The 19,782-nt window shown below is 39.0% G+C and overlaps 1 protein-coding gene across 1 annotated transcript in view; it reads right to left on the minus strand.

Moving 5' to 3' along the window:
• Positions 1 to 19,782, minus strand: part of LOC115228205 (E3 ubiquitin-protein ligase TRIM33) — a 158,304-nt gene that overhangs the window by 2,393 nt on the left and 136,129 nt on the right. The window contains 4 exon segments of the mRNA XM_036498873.1: positions 795 to 947; positions 7,125 to 7,199; positions 8,864 to 8,990; positions 12,015 to 12,505. Coding sequence (XP_036354766.1) covers positions 795 to 947; positions 7,125 to 7,199; positions 8,864 to 8,990; positions 12,015 to 12,505 — 846 coding nt within the window.

Raw genomic sequence — 19,782 nt, forward strand, 5'->3', positions numbered from 1 at the left:
TCAGTAATTTGACAGTGGCCATGCTGGAGCACTGCCTTTAGTCGAGCAAATTGACCCCAGGACTTATTCTTTCTAAGCCTAGTACTTATTCTATTAGTTTCTTTTTGCCGAACCGCTAAGTTGCGGGGATGTAAACACACCAGCATCGGTTGCCAAGCGATGTTGGGGGACAAACACAGGCACACAAACATACACACACACACATATATACACACACATATATATACGACGGGCTTCTTTCAGTTTCCGTCTACCAAATCAACTCACAAGGCTTTGGTCGGCTCGAGGCTATAGTAATAGACACTTGCATAAGGTGCCACACAGTGGGACTGAACCCGGAACCATGTGGTTCGTAAGCAAGCTACTTACCACTCAGCCACTCCTACACCTATTACAGACACTGAATTTCTTGGAGAAAAGTACTCCAACTTGCTTGAAGCACACACACATATATATACACGACGGGCTTCTTTCAGTTTCCGTCTACCAAATCCACTCACAAGGCTTCGGTCGGCTCGAGGCTATAGTAAAAGACACTTGCCTAAGGTGCCACACAGTGGGACTGAACCCGGAACCATGTGGTTCGTAAGCAAGCTACTTACCACTCAGCCACTCCTACACCTATTACAGACACTGAATTTCTTGGAGAAAAGTACTCCAACTTGCTTGAAGCACACACACATACACACACACACACAGCAACTTCCTTATACATTAACATAATCAGACAGCACATTTTGTGAATCATGAGTAGAAATAGAAGAAAACATAGGCGGTGCTATGAGGACACTTACGGAATTATACAGTGAGCAATTCTTGAAAACTAATTTGATATCCGCGATGAAGCGTTCGACATCTTTGTAATGGTTGAAGTGTTGCCGAGAAAGTTTGTATTTTATCGTCGTGAAATCCATTGGATTCGTGATAATTCTATAGTAGTTAGGAACCTGGAAGAAACGCAGAAAAATTATCAATTAGAAGCTAGACAATCTAATTAAGTTAATCAATGAATCAATCGTTTAAACAAAAATCAATACGCTCAACGAAAGCACTGAAGCAGTTTGACCAATAAAGCAGCAGTGTGGAAAATTTATAAAGAAGAAAAAAAATGGGGGGGGGCGGAAAACATTGAACAGAACAAGAGAGAATGGATGTGTGTGTGTGTGTGTGTGTTTGTTGTATGCGCATGGATACAGAATGTTTTCTATCTTCTATGACATCATTGTTTAACATCCACTTTTCCATGCCTGCATGGATCAGATGGAATTTGTACAGCCTGATGCCCTTCTTGTCACCAGCCATTACCTGTTTCCAAGTAAGACAATATTTCCCCCCCCCCCCCATGGTGACCTGACATTAAAAACAACATGGCTTGTATGACAGTGATGCTCATTTACAACCATCATGTGATGACAGGACATGGGTACACAGATACACACACACACACACACACACACACACACACAACACACACACACACGGTAGTCACCCTACTCCCCAGCCTCTATGAACCATAGCCACTCACAAGGCTCCAGTTGGCCTAGCGCTACTGTAGAAGACACTGGCCCAAGGTGTCATGCAGTGGGACCAAACCTGAGGCTACGTGTATTTACCACACAGCCACATCATCATCATCATCATCATCGTCGTCGTTTTACGTCCATTTTCCATACTAGCATGGGTTGGACAGTTCGACCGGGTTCTGGGAAGTCAGGAGGCTGCACCAGGCTCCAGTCTGATCTGGCAGTGTTTCTACAGCTGGATGCCCTTCCTAATGCCAACCACTCCATGAGTGTAGTGGGTGCTTTTTACGTGCCACCGGCCTGTGCTAATAATAAAAATAATAATAATCCTTTCTCCTAAAGGTACAAGACCTGAAATTTTTGTGGGGAAGGAGGACTAGTGTTTCACTAGTGCTTAATTTATTGACCCCAAAAGGATGAAAGGCAAAGTCGACCTCGGCAGAATTTGAACACAGAACATAAAGACAAATGAAATGCCACTAAGCATTTTGCCCCGTGTGCTAATGATTCTGCAAGCTCCTTGCCTTAATAATAATAATGATAATAATAATAATAATAATAATAATAGAGCACTTAGAGAGCATAAACTTCCACCAAAGCAACCCCAACATCCTCTAACGAGTCTGCCACCTCACTGCCTTAATAATAATAATAATAATAATAATAATAATAATAATAATAATAATAATAATAATAATAATATAGGCAAGCTAAATAAAAAGAAGTCTTTAGGAAATATTTACATACACACACACACAAACAAACAAGCAAACAAAAATGAATCAGACAGCCATAAACAGCAAGTCACTATCCCAAGATCAGTTCACTCAAAGTGAAGAAAACCTAACAAAAAAGTATTTAAAAAAAAAAAGCAAAAGCCCGTTATATGACAGAACTGATTGTGTGTGTAACTGATTGATGACTTTGCAACAACAACAAATCCATCATCCCATTAACAGACAGTGAAATCATAGCCATGGAATACAAATCACTTTACAAGACAGGGGTGTATAAGGCGGATTGGAAAGGGATGTGGAGGGAGAAACCAGTAGTAGTAGTAGCAGCAGCAGCAACAGAGTGGAAGTTATTATGTTGTAAGCTATGATGGGACATAAAACTAAAATGGAGGCACCACAAAGTACGTTTTTATTACAATGCCAAGAAAACACTGTTATTCTCAAAGATGTTTTATGCCTTGAACAATAAATGTTTTACAGATTTCAGAATAAAGTGCGTTTCCTCTCTCTCTCTCTCTCTCACTCCCTCCCTCCCTCTCTCCCTCTTGTAATACTATATGCGTTTCTTCTCTGTTCTGTTCCTTCCCGCCAACAAAAATCAATCAATTCCCTCTAGCCAGAGATAAAAAAAAAATTCTTTAACCCCATGACAACGAGTATTCTTTTCATCAAGCAACTAGGTTGCATTGACAGTAAATCATCTAGGCTGAGATCAGCGATTAGCGCACAACAATGGTTCAGCATATATTTACATCAACTACTTTAAACAGTTTACAGCGGTCATTCATTCAGTTGCCTGCATGCAGGAACGGTAATCGTGCCGACTGAGGTCAGCACTCAATGCAAGGTAACATTCAGTGTATATTTACGTCAACCACTTTAACCAGTTTACAGCAGTCATTCATTCGGTTACCTTCACGCAGGAACGGTAATCACACCGATTGAGGGCAGCACTCAGTGTGAGATAACATTTGGTGTATATTTACGTTAACTGTTTTAGTGCAAGTACTGTTTATTTAGCTAAACTATATCCCTGTGCAGGACGCTCATGCGGTATTATTCCTGAATAAGATCACTCGACAGCAGAAGTCAGATCAACTTCATGTATTCACAATTACATGAATTCAAAAATTGACTTTAGTGCGGTAGAGTTCACACTAGGGTACCACATACAGTGGCATATTACATTGTAACAATGGTATCTAGTTTCCTTAAGTTTCCCTTTTGCTTTACATACTGGGCATCTCTTTGAAGCATTTGTCAAAGAAGCACCGAAAATCAATCACATGGCATCATTTCTCGAAAGAAAGGTGTCAACATAGCTGGATCCTAATTCCAATAGGATGCCAGGGTTGGTTTCTTCACAATGCCCATAAGTACCAGCAGGGTAAGCAAAACTTTGATTTTGTCCCCTGTAGTTGGAAACCAATCACTGCCATGCCCAGGTGTGGTATGCTGGGGATGGTTTTCAGCATGGTCATTCATTTCGTCCTCTATATATTGGAACAATTCATCCATCAAAAACTTTTGGAAGATTTTCAATGGTGAACTTCCATGTTCAAGGTTTGCTTTTATTCCAGGTGTAAACAGTAAACCCACGCTGTCAGATGAAATTGTCTCTCGCTCGCCACACGACATTCTGTTGTCCAGAGCCATTCACTGCTGCCCACCTGTACCTTTGATTCACCTGAATATCATCATCACTAACGGAATCATCTGATTCAAACAACTGGTGAGGTGGTGGAACTTGGTGAAGCTTGGCGTGACGACTGTAAATTCGACGAAACAGAACGCGATGATGAAGTTGACAGAGCCAGAGTAGCAGGATCAGCCTTATCAGGTTGTAAATATTTACATGAAACATCTAATTGGCCTATCAGTTGGCAGGTAGACCGGTACTAACTCAGGTAACAGGTTCTAAGTCAGGCAGCGTATAATTACGTCGGTCAATTTAAAGCATGTACGCTGTGGACATAAATTTATATCAACCGTTTAAAAAATGTTAAATAACATCATCTTTTATCTTTTACTTGTTTCAATCTTTGAACTGCGGCCATGCTGGCACACTGCCTTAAGCAGTTTTAGTCAAATAAATCAACCTGAGTACTCATTTGTTTTTAAAGCTTGGTACCTTGGTCTCTCTTTGCTGAACCACTAAGTAACAAGAATGCAAACAAATAGTGGCTGTAGACACACAAACATATATGTATATGTATGACAAGCTTTTTTCAGTTTTTGTCTACCAAATCCACTCACAAAGATTTGGTTGGCCTGGGGCTATAATAGAAACAACTCGCTCAATGCCATGCAGTGGAACTTAACCAAGAACGATGTGGTTGTCAATCAAAATTCCTACCACACAGCTATACTTGCACCTATTCAAGTTCAGTCCCACTGCATGGCACCTTCAGCACGTGTTTCCTACTATAGCCCAAGGCCAAACAAAGCTTTGTGAGAGGATTTGGTGGATGGAAACTAAAAAAAGCCCATGATGTACACACGTCTGTGTGTGTGCATGCATGCTTGCATCTGTGCATGCACACACAGGTGTGAGTGTATGTATGTATGTATGTATGTATGTATGTATGTGCACATATGTTTGTGTTTCCTTGCTTTGTTATCACATGATTGTTCAAAATGAATGCCAGCTATTTCCAAAAGCCATATGTCTGCAAAGAACATATCTGGCCATGGAGGCCATATTACCTTACTAGCACACAGGTAAAGGCTGGCAGTAAGAAGGGGCAATCAGGCCTTTGAAAATCTACCACAATTAACTCGTCCCACCCACGCAAGTATCAAAAAGTGGTGGTAATCATCATCATTATGGTAATAGTAATACTTGCTTCTACTGCCACTTTTTTCAAAGAAATTAGAAACAAGAAATATGTCCTATGGTTGATTCTGCAACTCTCCATTCATGGCCTTCTAACCTTTCTAAGAAGAATCCTGACACCTGCTAACCTCAGAAATGTTTTTTTTTTAAAGTTTATTTTAGCTTTTTTTTTAAAGTTTTTTTTTTGTCTTTTTGACACATGCCACCACAGTTCCCATCACATTTTTAGTAACATTTTTATTCTTTTCTTTAAATAATACAGGCTTAGCAGAAAAACAGAAAGAGACAAGGACGCACATAAGAAGAAAAAAAAGGAATTAGAACAACAACTGCAAATACATCACCGACAGCTAAGAATTTAACAAGGTTTCATTCACTCAAAACATAGGAAAAAATAAGATGAAGGAAGGAAAGGTGAGTAGTAGTAGAAGTAGCAGTAGCTGCAGTGGTGGTAGTGGAGGTAGTGGCGGCAGTGGTGGTGGTGGTGGTGGTGGTGGTAGTAATAATCAGTTAAGACATGGTACAGGTCTCTAAAACATATTCTATCAGAGATTCAGATTTGCTAAGTCTATAAATAATTATTATTATTATCATGGTTATTATTATTATTATTATTATTATTATTATCATTATTATTATCATTATCATTATTATCATTATTATCATTATTATCATTATTATTATCATTATTATCATTATTATTATTATTATCATTATTATTATTATTATCATTATTATATTATTATCATTATTATTATTATCATTATTATTATTATTATCAATATCATTATTATTATTATCATTATTATTATTATTATTATTATTATTATTGCAGTTGAAGAATAACTAGATTGCAAAATAAGAAGAAAAAACACAAGAAGGCTGAAATCAACCAAGTGTAGAAATATATGACAGACAATTTGTAAACTTGCGACTTGTTTCTAAGACAGATTTAGTTTAACAGTGAGAGGCACGGCGTAGTTGTGAAGGTGGTGGTTGGTGTGGCTAAACGTGAGGGCATCATGTGTATATGTATATATGTATGTGTATATTCAGATTCATCTGTCTATCCATGCACTCACACAGATAGATATATATGAGAAAAGTCAGTGTGTCTTTGCATCATTGTATGTATGTATGTATGCATGTATGTACAAAGCCATACACGCATGCATGAATGTAAGTACATACATAAAGGTGGTAGAGGATAGTGGCTGTTTGGTTGTTGAGGATAAATGTGAGGGCATCATATGGGTATATATGTGTATATACAGATTTATCTATCTATATATACAGATATATATACTTACTTGGAAAAGGATATGTAGCGTTCGATCATATAATAATATAAATAATATATAAATATATGCATATGTACATACATATATGTACATACCTACATCTATATGTATATACACACATATAAAAGAATATAAGTGAGTGTGTGTTTGTCTGTGTGTGTGTATGTATGTGTGTGTATATATATATATATATATATATATATATATATACACACAGACACATATACACATGTATGTATTTAAGTAGATACATAAGGGTGGATAAATGGATAGATTACTTGTGATGAAAAGAAAACAGTAACCAAAAGAAAAAGGCAAAGAAAAAAATCAAAGAAGAATAAAGAGACAAAAAAAAGAGAGAAGCTTAGTTTCATAGTCTCATTTAGAATGAACCAAATTGCAAGAAATTCTCTTAGCTGACAATCAAAAGAAAGATTAAAGAGAGAAAAAAAAGGGGGTGAAAAAATGATTGGAAAACAAGGGAAAACTAGTAGAAAATAAAAAAGAAGGAAAAAAAAGAAAGATTGACAGAAGTAAAGACAGCAAGGAGCTAGAATCTGACATGGTAATTCGGTTAGCTAGATTCAATATTTGGTTAGAATGAAGTCAATCCAGCTAGATATATAGCATACAATGAGATTAGGCTTAAAGAAAACTGGAATGGAAACAGCCAAAAGAAAACGGTCAAAGTAACAATGGTAGTATTCTCTGGAGTGAAAATACTTACAGCTTTACTCACTGGTTCATGGAATGCAGTGCTGGCACTGTGGCAGAACAGCTCAAGAAGAACTCGTTCACACACCTGTGGAACAATAAAGAACAGAAATATGACATTCAGGAGATAAACAAATGGGGTCTTTAAGCCAAGGATGTCAAATGTAAGGCCCAGCTTGTAGCAGTGTTTAGTCTGGCTGCTAACTCTGTAACACTTTTAACCCTTTCGTTATTTTGAGATGCTCTGTGTTTCTTTCAATTACTTTAAATATAACAAAGAATTTAGTAAAATAACTTAGTTATCATTCAGCTAGTGTTAGGAACATAAATTGTGATTAAAGTTTGGTGGAAGATTTTAATTCAAAACTTATGAAAATAAGACATTTGTACACAGAGCCAGAGCCGGTTTCAGCCGGGTTGGTAACAAAAGGGTTAACTTGTTTCAGCTTTAAAGCTGCAGTCATGCTGGGGCACCAATTTTAATTGAAAAAAAATTCTAATAATACTTTTTTTCATTTTTAAATATTTTACGGGCATTGCTATGTGGTCAAGAAGCTTGATTTGCAACCATGTGGTTTTGGGTTCAGTCCTACTGCACAGTACCTTGGACATGCATGTTATACTATTTGCCCCAAGCTGACCAATGTCTTGTAGGTGAATTTGGTGGACAGAAACTGTGTCGAAGCCTGCTGTGTGTGTATGTGTGTGTGTGTGTGTGTGTGACCACTTGACAACTGGTGTTGGTTTATGTCCCTTTAACTTAGCAGTTCAGCAAAAGAAACCAACAGAATTAGTACCAAAGTTAAAAAAAAAAAAACAGAAGTACTGGGGACAATCTATAGGCCTAAACCTTCCAAAGTGAGGCTCCAGCATGGCCACAGTCCAATGACTGAAACAAGTAAAAGGTAAATGATAAAATACAAGTATGTGGAGAGTCTGAGCCTAACTACTAGAAAATCTTTTGTTGTCTTAATCAAAGAAAAAGATTTTATGAATCCATACATCAAAACATGTGACCTATTTCCCCTTCACTTTAGCTATATGCACCAAGCCAAAATATGAAAAATATTGAAAGGTTTTGCAGTTGAAACAGGCAAAACTTTTTTTCTTTTTTTTAAAAATCAAGTATTCGTTTTCTCAAGTAGTGCACGCATTCATTTGCACCAATTTTTATCTTTATTCACACTCTAAAAGATATTACTTAATAGGAATGCACATATATACCAAGTAAGTGAGTTTCCTCTTACATACCTCTATACACAGCCTAGACTAATACTGCACATATTATTTCCTTTATTTATTATTAATAAAGTAGTTACAGTATGTACTAACCCTTTTAGCCATTACTCTGATTTACATAGTAATGGGAGTTTCAGGAGTAACTGTCCCCATTTTGGCCACAAGATCTAGTTTATGCTTCAATCTACCCCACACAACCAGTGCTTTCAGCTTACTTTTCTATGTGATAAATCAATCCGATATAAACAGGAAACCTACATGTGATCACTGTCTGATAGAAATAGCAGCCAAATCTCCTCATATCACTCCAAGCTATCTTAAAAAAAATAGACAAAGAATACACTGGATAATGTTGACAAAGATATCTCTAAAATGACAGATGTGACAGTCATGGTTAGCATGTCTTTGATAGATAAAGTCACAGTCGTATCAAAGCTGACCTGGTGCAAAACAACAACAACAGCAACAAGACATTCTACCAGCCAAGATGGCTAAAATACTCCAGACACTCACCTTGAGTTCTTTGCCATGCAGCCCTGTTGGAACTTTCCGTTTTGTTCCACCACCTACAAGGTAATCATTTAAGGTTGGTTCATCAATAACTTCAGGATCTTCACAGAATGTACAGTTCCAGCCACCACTGAAAAATAAATTTTAGTTTATTTAATTTTTTTTTTTAGAACTCAATAAGTTATATGTATATATATATATATTTGAAATAACATCATTACATTAATCCTTTTGTTAGCATATTTTTAACCCTTAGCATTTAAAACAGCCATATCCAACCAAAATATTCTACCTGTTTTATATTCATACTGTCCAGATCTACCCTACTATCATCATCATCATCGTTTAATATCTGCTTTCCACGCTAGCATGAGTTGGACGATTTTGACTGAGGGCTGGCAAACCAGAAGGCTGTATCAGGCTCCACTCTTGATCTAGCAGAGTTTCTACAGCTGGATGCCCTTCCTAACACCAACCACTCCAAGAATGTAGTGGGTGCTTTTTACGTGCCATCAGGATGGGGCCAGTCATGCAGTACTGGCAATGACCTCGCTCGAATTTTTTTACACATGCCACCGGCACAGGTACCAGTAAGGCGACATTGGTAATGATCACACTCGAACGGTGCTCTTGGCACCCTACTAGCACGGGCACACATGCCAGTAAGGCGGCGCTGGTAACAATCACGCTCGAATGGTGCCCTTTTACATGCCACCGGCACAGAGCCAGTTGGCTGCTCTGGCAATGATCATGCTCGGATGGTGCTCTTGGCACCCTACTACCACGGGCACACATGCCAGTAAGGCAATGCTGGTAGCGATCACACTCGAACGGTGCCCTTTTATGTGCCACTGGCACAGAAGCCGGTTAGCCGCTCTGTCAACAATCACCCTCGTACGTGGCTCTTTGCACCCCGCTAGCACGGATGCCAGTTGTCCAATTTGATTTTGATATAATCCAAAAAATTGATAGTTGCCTTATCAAATTCTCAAAGCTACATGACAATGCATCAATAATTCAAATCAATGTGAATAAATCAGCATTACTTTCAAGAGAATAACGTGAATGCCAAAGGGTTAATAAATTTTGAAAACAAAGCAGAGTTTATTAGAACAACTTTCTCATTATTAAACTGATTTGGAATATAAATTAGCACAAAATTTGAATAGGTTTTAATTTAGATTCCATAATCCCTTTTGTAGGCAGGTTTCTGTTAAAATATGCTGCCTTTGTTTCAATTCATTTAAAAAATAATTAAGAATTTATTAGAATAATGTTCTCATTATCAAACTGGTTTGGAATATAAATTAACACAAAGATTTAATAGAAGACTTTAATTTAAATCACTTTAACCCGTTCATTACCATATTTCTGTTAAGATATGCTTGTCTTTGTTTCAAATAATTTTGAAAGTAAACGAATTTATAAAAATAGCTTTGTCATCTTAAAATAATTTTGAATATAAATTAACGAGAAATTTTCATGGAATTTTAAATTTTAATTTAACTCACTTTAACTCTTCTCTTATGTTACTAACGAAGTATGCTGTCTTTATTTTAATTAATTTTGAACACAATGAAGAATTAATTAAAATAACTTAGTCACCATTAAACTAGTTTGGATTGTAAACTGACATGAAATTTTGATAGAAGGTTTTAATTAAACCTTTTCGTTAGCATATGTCTAATGGAATACATTGTCTTTCTTTCAATCAATTTTGAAAATACTCTCTTTTTCTCTTTACTCTTTCACTTGTTTCAGTCATTTGACTGCGGCCATGCTGGAGCACCGCCTTTAGTTGAGCAAATCGACCCCAGGACTTATTCTTTTTAAGTCTAGTACTTATTCTATTGGTCTCTTTTGCGGAACCGCCAAGTTACGGGGACATAAACACACCAGCATCGGTTGTCAAGCAATGTTGGTGGGGACAAATACAGACACACACATATATATATATATATATATATATATATGACGGGCTTCTTTCAGCTTCCGTCTACCAAATCCACTCACCAGGCTTTGGTCGGCCTGTGGCTATACAAGAAGACATTTGCCCAAGGTGCCACACAGTGGGACTGAACCCAGAACCATGTGGTTGGAAAGCAAGCTACTTACCACACAGCCACTCCTGTGCCTATATTTTACAGAAGAATTTATTTAAATAATTTTGTCATTATTTAACTGGTTTCGGATATAAATTAACATGATTTTTTGATGAAAGGTTTTAATTTTGATAGGTTTAAAAGAGTGAATTTGTATCATAAAAACAAGAATTCCATATCATTTTCATTTACCAAGCTTCACTAGTATGGTATTAGTAGTCTATCTGAGGCTAGGGAAGAAAGTCTGGGGGGGGGAGGGAGAAAATTGTGATAGTAAGGAGTTGGGAGTGACAGAGAAAGAAGTAGCGAGGAAGAGAAGAGTAGACAGAGATAGAGAGAAGAGGGTGATAAAGAAAGAGTAGAGTGATAGAGAGGAGTAGAGAGATAGGGAGGGGCAGGAAGAAAATGAGAGCAAAGAAGGTGATGGGAAAAAGGGGGAAGGAGAAGGTGAAATTAAAGGAAAGACGTGCAAAGGTGCAAAATAGAACTGGCAAGGCAGGAGAGAGGGGCAGGGCAGGAGAGAGAGGCAAGGCAGGAGAGAGTGGCAGGGCAGGAGAGACAGGCAGGGCAGGAGAGACAGGCAGGGCAGGAGAGACAGGCAGGGCAGGAGAGAGAGGCAGGGCAGGAGAGAGAGGCAGGGCAGGAGAGAGTGGCAGGGCAGGAGAGAGAGGCAGGGCAGGAGAGAGTGGCAGGGCAGGAGAGAGTGGCAGGGCAGGAGAGAGTGGCAGGGCAGGAGAGAGTGGCAGGGCAGGAGAGAGTGGCAGGGCAGGAAGGAGAGTCAGGCAGGGCAGGAGAGAGTGGCAGGGCAGGAGAGTCAGGCAGGGCAGGAGAGACAGGCAGGGCAGGAGAGACAGGCAGGGCAGGAGAGACAGGCAGGGCAGGAGAGAGAGGCGGGGCAGGAGAGGAGAGAGAGGCGGGGCAGGAGAGGAGAGAGAGGCGGGGCAGGAGAGGAGAGAGACAGACAGACAGACAGATAAGCAGTCAAACAAAATAACAACAAAAAAAAACTGGATGTCTGAAAGAGAAGAGAGGCAGAGAGAGGAGGCACTGACCTTGGAGCTCCCATCAATGCAGGAATGTGGCACTGCAGATGGAAAACCTTTGGGCAGGAATCACAACAGAGGAGCTCGCCACCATTGCGACAGCAAGCACAATAGTCTTCATTGGGATCATCACTGCCAGCATCATCTAAATTACAGGACGGTGGGGGGTGGGGTTGCTTTTGAGGCTGTGGTATCGTCCGCTGCTGTTGCTGCTGTAGAAGCAGTTGTTGTTTGTGTGGTTGCTGGGAAGTTTGTTGCTGCTGAGATGGCTGTGACGGTGGTCGTGGCTGCTGCTGTTGTTGTTGTTGTGACTGTTGTTGTTGATGGTGCTGCTGCGGCTGTTGCTGCTGCTGTGGCTTCTGCTGCTGTTGCTGCAGTTGTTGCTGCCCAACAGACGATGTGGTAGACAAATTCTCAGACATGTGAGAGGGGATGAGATCAGAGGTATCCAAAGGTAAGTTGTTCAGGGCCTTCTCTAGATTTGGGGTGGATTTATTTACCTGTTACAAAAGAACAAACAAATAAATAAATAACAAGAAAACAAAGAAAGAATTAAAACACAATACACACACACACACAACAAGGTTTGAGATAATGTAACCATACAAGACTCAAAATTTTCAAGTCCACAGTGACCTCAGTCCTTCTGTTTGGGGGTGAGAGCTGGACTCTAACAGCTAACATGGAGCTAAGAAACCAGGCATTTGAGCACAAGCGTTTCAGGCTATTACACAGAGCACAAAATGAATAGTTTTGTGAGGTGGTAAGTCAACAAATATACTGGCAAATAGGAACCACTGCTTGTACGGGTAAAAAGACAAAAGCTTGCTTGGTATGATCATGTATCCTGCCAAAACCATTCTTCAGGGCACAAAAGAAATATAAATAAAAAACCAGGCAGGGTTGCCATGGTTGGGATGCCTTTGATTATGCACCTGTTCTATCAGGAGTAACTTCGCACTAAATAACCGTCACTATTACCACCAATATCAATATTAAAAAAAGAAAAGCTAAAGAATTTCTATCATGCAAAGCTGATTGCATATCTTACAAGTATATGTTCCAGCTTGGGCAAGATTTCTTTGTGGAAAACTAAACTCCACCAATGTTTATCCAAAGAAAAGACAGCCAACTTTGGTCAATATTATTTGGCCCTAGTGTCATTATAGTCACTGTTGCCAGATTGCAAAGAACCACACACACACAAATACGTGGGTTGCCAACAGAAAGGGCATCCAGCCATAGAAAACTCATCCTCAAAAAAGCTCTAGTCTAATCAATGCAAGCATGAACAAGTAGATATTAAAACATAGTCCATTATATATACATACATACATATATATATATATATATATATATATATATATATATATATAAGGGTATCACAAAAGGCCCAGGTTGAGGGTCCCAACCTCCCAAGTTCTTTCACAGGGGTTGCCAAAGATGAAGGACCGCTGTTATAAATGTATGAATCTTAGAGGGGAACAAGTGGATTTTCTTTTACCCAAAGTCAGCAACTTTTCTGCACACATGCATACAAATATATATATATTACACACACGCATACATATATATATATATATATATATATATACACACACACACACACACACGCACATACATACATACATACATACATACGCAATCGTGTGTGCATGTGAAGTCTTGTTTGTATCTGCACCACTGTTTGACAACCAGTGTTGGTTTGTAACTTAGCAGTGTAGCAAAAGAAACCAATAAAATAAGTAACAGGAATTAAAAATAATTAACATCAAGGCCAATTTGCTCAACTAATCTAGTCGAAGCAGTGCCCCAGCATGGCCACAGCCCAATGACTAAAACAAGAACAAGGAGATAAAAAGAAAGTCTATTTATTTCCGTTATTTGATCTCCTCTATTTTCAATCATTACAGACTCCCTGCTTACGCGTAAATATTTTAACCAAACCTCAACTAACCTGAAATGTAAGCCTCTACAAACATTTATGCTGGGCATAGAAGGGACCCTGTAAGACTGTTAATTAGTCTCTGTCAGATTAAATAACCGATAACGGCTAGATTAATTAACTGACGGTTCTTTGATTAAGCAACAACAATTCGCAGATGAATAGTAGTTTTAATGTATCCGACAAAGTTATCTCCCCTTACACTGATGTCTACTGTGCAATTTGTTCTCTTACAAGATGGTTGAAATAAATGAGAGAACATCAGGTCCATACAGTCTTTAAAAGACCATGACTAACCCTGATACATTCTTTGGTCCTTCGTGCTTCAGTCACTAGATTACGACCATGTTGGAACACCACCTTAACCCTTTAATGTTCACATTGCTCAGTCAGCTGTAATGTGTATTTATTTCTTCACATCATTTTTAATTTATCCTGCATTATCCATAATTTTAAGATTTATATTAATAGGTCTGACTTACATGAGCTACAAACGACAGAGAAAATTAGAGGGGTGGAAGAAAGTTGTTATAAGTCCAACAGCTTATAGGCGCAGGAGTGGCTGTGTGGTAAGTAGCTTGCTTACCAACCACATGGTTCAGGGTTCAGTCCCACTGCGTGACACCTTGAGCAAGTGTCTTCTACTATAGCCTCACCAAAGCCTTGTGAGTGGTTTTGGTAGACGGAAACTGGAAGAAGCCCGTCGTATAAATGTATGTATATATGTGTGTGTGTGTGTGTGTGTGTGTATATGTTGTGTATCTGAGTTTGGACCCCAACATCACTTGACAACTGATGCTGGTGTGTTTACGTAACTTAGCGGTTCAGCAAAAGAGACAGATAGAATAAGTACTAGGCTTACAAAGAATAAGTCCTGGGATCGATTTGATTCAACTGAAGGCAGTGCTCCGGCATAGTCACAGTCAAATGATTGAAACAAGTAAAAGAGTAAAAGATCTGTTTGTGGTGCTGGTGTGGGAGGTCAGCAATGCATAAATAAATGATGGTAGATTTAGTTCATCACAATATGTGGCTGTACGGATGCAATTAACACTGGACAATATATGCCTCATTGTTTATGCTCAAAATGACATTCTAAGGAAGGTGTGAGATGTCAGATCTGGTCAGTTTGAACATTAAACATGGAGAGTATTTTGGCAAGGTATGGCTGGTTAAAATGATAAAAGGTTAAAGAGTATTTCTTTAAACAAACCAAATCAACCTCTACAATTATTGTATATCTTCATATTCTATTATTCCCTTTTCAATACCAAACTACAAAGTTACAGAGCCATATATATATATATATATATATATATATATATATATATATATTAGATAGATAGATGGATGGATGGATGGATGGATACATACATACATAGATATAGGTGCAGGCATGGTTGTGTGCTTAAGACATTTGCTTCTCGGCCACATGGCTTTTGGTTCAATTCCACTGTGTGGATAGCAAGGGCAAGAGTCTTAGAAAAAAAATGACACCTAACTGAACCCCATTTTGTGTGTGTGTGTGTATACATGCACATGCATTTTTGCAAGTTTATGTTCCCTTTGTCTACACATTTTCTTTGTAAACAATGGTTTCACTAACTGGTAATTTGCCCATACATAAATACCTATAAATTTATATTCACACACACACACACTCTTTTACTTGTTTCAGTCATTTGACTGCGGCCATGCTGGAGCACCGCCTTTAGTCGAGCAAATCGACCCCGGGACTTATTCGTTGTAAGCCCAGTACTTATTCTATCAGTCTCTTTTGCTGAACCGCTAAGTGATGGGGACGTCAACACACCAGCATCGGTTGGCAGGCAATACTAGAGGGACAAACACAGACACACAAACATATACACACGCATATATATATATATATACATACATATATACGACAGGCTTCTTTCAGTTTCCGGCTACCAAATCCACTCACAAGGTTTTGGTTGGCCCGAGGCTACAGTAGAAGACACTTGCCCAAGATGCCATGCAGTGGGACTGAACCCAGAACCATGTGGTTGGTAAACAAGCAACTTACCACTTAGCCACTCCTGCGCCTATATATATATATTACACACATGTATATATTCATATATACATGTACACACACAAATACATATTTCATTCTCTCTCTGAAATGTGAGAAGCCATGCAGCTCCTTTTCAACAACCTGCTCAACCCCAACTTCCTCCCTCACACCTTACTTCCATATAACATATGGTCACTCACAGCACCCTCCTTCCCTGGGTTTATTCACTTGTGAGCTACCTTGTGACCTCAACTGAACTGGAGGCATGGAAAAAGCTCCCAGTACACACTGTAATGTGGTTAGCATTTGGAAGGGCATCCAGCCATAGAAAGCATACCAAAGCAGAACCAGGAGCCCAGTTCAGTCTTTCAAACATTTTATTTAACATTTTGTAATTAAACGGTAAGAGGAAATCTTAAATAATGAAACTATGGGAAGAACAGAGTGGCTGTGTGGTAAGTAGCTTGCTAACCAACCACATGGTTCCGGGTTCAGTCCCACTGTGTGGCATCTTGGGCAAGTGTCTTCTACTAAAGCCCCTGGCCGACCAATGCCTTGTGACTGGATTTGGTAGATGGAAACTGAAAGAAGCCTGTCGTATATATGTATATATATATATATGTGTGTGTGTTTGTGTGTCTGTGTTTGTCCCCCTAGCATTGCTCGACAACCGATGCTGGTGTGTGTACATCCCCGTCACTTAGCGGTTCGGCAAAAGGGACCAATAAAATAAGTACTGGGCTTACAAAGAATAAGTCCCGGGGTCGATTTGATCGACTAAAGGCGTTGCTCCAGCATGGCCGCAGTCAAATGACTGAAACCAGTAAAAGAGTAAAAGAGAGTATTTAACAAATAAACAATTTCAGTTTTCGATCATTATGTTTTCCAATATCACATGACTGCAAAATAATTCTATATATATTTCCTTCTAAGTAAATACATAAGCCATAACTAGCTTGCTTCTTTGTTGTTCTGACATTGTGCAATAGAAGTAAATAAGTTAAGAAATATCTCCCTTTCAGAATTCTAAATATTCATTTAGAACACTTTTCCACTATATTTTCCTCTTAAATATTTGAAAATTCGGTGGTTCTGAGTTTGGTTGTTCAAACTTTTCAGTCTTATGATCAGCACCCATATATATATACATACATAGATATATATATATGTATATACATACATATATATCTGTGTGTATGTGTGTGTGTACTGCAGTATCAGCAACAAGCTGTGTTTAGGCTTAAGCGAACTTTAGGTTAGTTAAAATCTGTTTCTGACGTATATTTCACCTTCTAATGTCAAAGAAATATATATATACATATATATATATATATATATATATAGAGAGAGAGAGAGAGATAGAGAGAGAGAGAGAGAGAGAGAGAGAGAGAGAGAGAGTGTGTGTGTGTGTGTGCATATACATATAACTTTTAACTTTATTTTTTTCACTTGTTTCAATCATTAGACTGCAGCCATGCTGGAGCACTGCCTTAAATCGACCCCAGTGCTTTTTTTTTTTTTACAGTCCAGTACTTACTTTATAGATCTCTTTTGCCAAATTGCTAGGTTATGAGGAGCACACAAACACCAACACTGGTTGTCAAGTGGAGGTGGGGGTCACACAAGCACAGACACAAAGTCACACACACAATGGGCTTCTTTCAGTTTCCATCTACCAAATCCACTCACAAGGCTGTTGCCGGCCTGAGGCTATAGTAGAAGGTGCCACACAGTAGGACTGAACCCAAACCATATGGTTGAGAAGCAAGCTTCTTACCACACAGTGTGTGTGTGTGTACTCTTACAAACAAAATTATTACCTTATCTTTTACATGTTTCAGTCCATGGGCTGCAGCCATACTGGAGTAATACTTTTAAAAGATTTTAGTCAAACCAATTTATTTATTTATTTATTTATTTATTTTTTTTTTTTTTGCTTTGTTCAGCTTGGTACCTTAAGTTGCTGGGACAGAAACAAACCAACGGTAGTAAGGATCAGGGGACGAACATGAAGACATATGTACGTACAAGCACGAACACAGGCTGCTTTCACTTTCTGTTCAATGAAACCACTCACAAGGCTTTGGTTGGCCCAAGGCTATAGCAGAAGACGACTTCCCCAAGGCGTCACACAGTGGAACTGAACTCATGTGGTTGGCAAGAAACATTCCAATGCTAACATGTGTTAGAGAGATCAACAGAACTGAACGTGTCAGTTGTGGACACTACCTAACTGCAATGTCTCACTTTCAGCATGGTTTCTATGGCTAAATGGTCTTCCTAGCGCCAATGATATTACAGACAGTATAAGGCGGTGAGCTGGCAGATACGTTAGCACGTCAGGCGAAATGTTTAACGGTATTTTGTCTGCCGTTACGTTCTGAGTTCAAATTCCGCCGAGGTCGACTTTGCCTTTCATCCTTTCGGGGGTCGCTAAATTAAGTACCAGTTACGCACTGGGGTCGATGTAATCGACTTAATACCTATGTCTGTCCTTGTTTGTCCCCTCTATGTTTAGCCCCTTGTGGGCAATAAAGAAATAAGTATTTGGTTGCTTTGAATTCTTCCTTCATTTTTTTCTTTTTATTTTTTTTTCTTTTATGTATTTTTGCGACCAACACTGCTGAAGTCAATGTAACAAGCAAGACCAAAGAGTTTCCACATGAGAGAGAGAGAGAGGAGGGGTGAGAGAGTGATTAGGAGAAAGAGCAGCGGCATTAGATGAGGAGTTGAGAAATTGAAGCAGAATCAGGAGAATTGGTTTATTGCTGGCAGAGGGTGAAAAGCCAAGACTGTGTTAGAGAAGGAAAGGAATGACAGAAGAGGGGAAAAGAGAAATAGCAGAGGTTAGTGCTTCGGGGGGGGGGGGGGGGCAGTAGGAAAACATTTGGAGCTACACTGTGATATATCTTTTTATCTTTTACTTATTTCAGTCATCAGACTGGGGTACCTACCACCTTGAAGAATTTCTAATAGAATGAAACAACCCCCAGTATTTACATTTTGTTGAGCCTGGTATTTATTCTATTAGTCTCTTCTGCCAAACAGCTACGTTAAGGGGGACATAAGCACACCAACACCAGTTGTCAAGTGGTGATGGGGAGCGGGAAGCAAACACGAAGACACACACACATAGATTATATATATATATATATATATAGGCACAGGAGTAGCTATGTGGTAAGTAACTTACTTACCAACCACATGGTTCTGGGTTCAATCCCACTGCATGGCACGTTGTGCAAGTGTCTTCTACTATAGCCTCGGGCCTTGTGAGTGGATTTAGTAGGCAGAAACTAAAAGAAGCCTATCGTTCGTGCATGCGTACATACATACATACATACAAACATACATACATGTTTGTATGTCTGCGTTTGTCCCCCCATTGCTTGACAACCAATCTTAGTGCGTTTGTGCCCCCATAATTTAGGGGTTCAGCAAAAGAAGCCAATAGAATATATACTAGGCTTATAAAGAATAAGTCCTGGGGTTGATTTGTTCAACCTAAAGGGATGCTCCAGCATGGCTGCAGTCACATGAGTGAAACAAATAAAAGAATAAATGAATATATATATATATATATATATATATATATATCAGCAGTGGAGGCGCAATGGCCCAGTGGTTCAGGCAGCGGACTCGCGGTCATAGGATCGTGGTTTCGATTCCCAGACCGGGCGTTGTGAGTGTTTATTGAGCGAAAACACCTAAAAGCTCCACAAGACTCCGGCAGGGGATGGTGGTGATCCCTGCTGTACTCTTTCAACACAACTTTCTCTCACTCTTACTTGCTG

Source organism: Octopus sinensis, unplaced genomic scaffold (assembly GCF_006345805.1).
Source record: "Octopus sinensis unplaced genomic scaffold, ASM634580v1 Contig09956, whole genome shotgun sequence".
Lineage (NCBI taxonomy): Eukaryota > Metazoa > Mollusca > Cephalopoda > Octopoda > Octopodidae > Octopus > Octopus sinensis.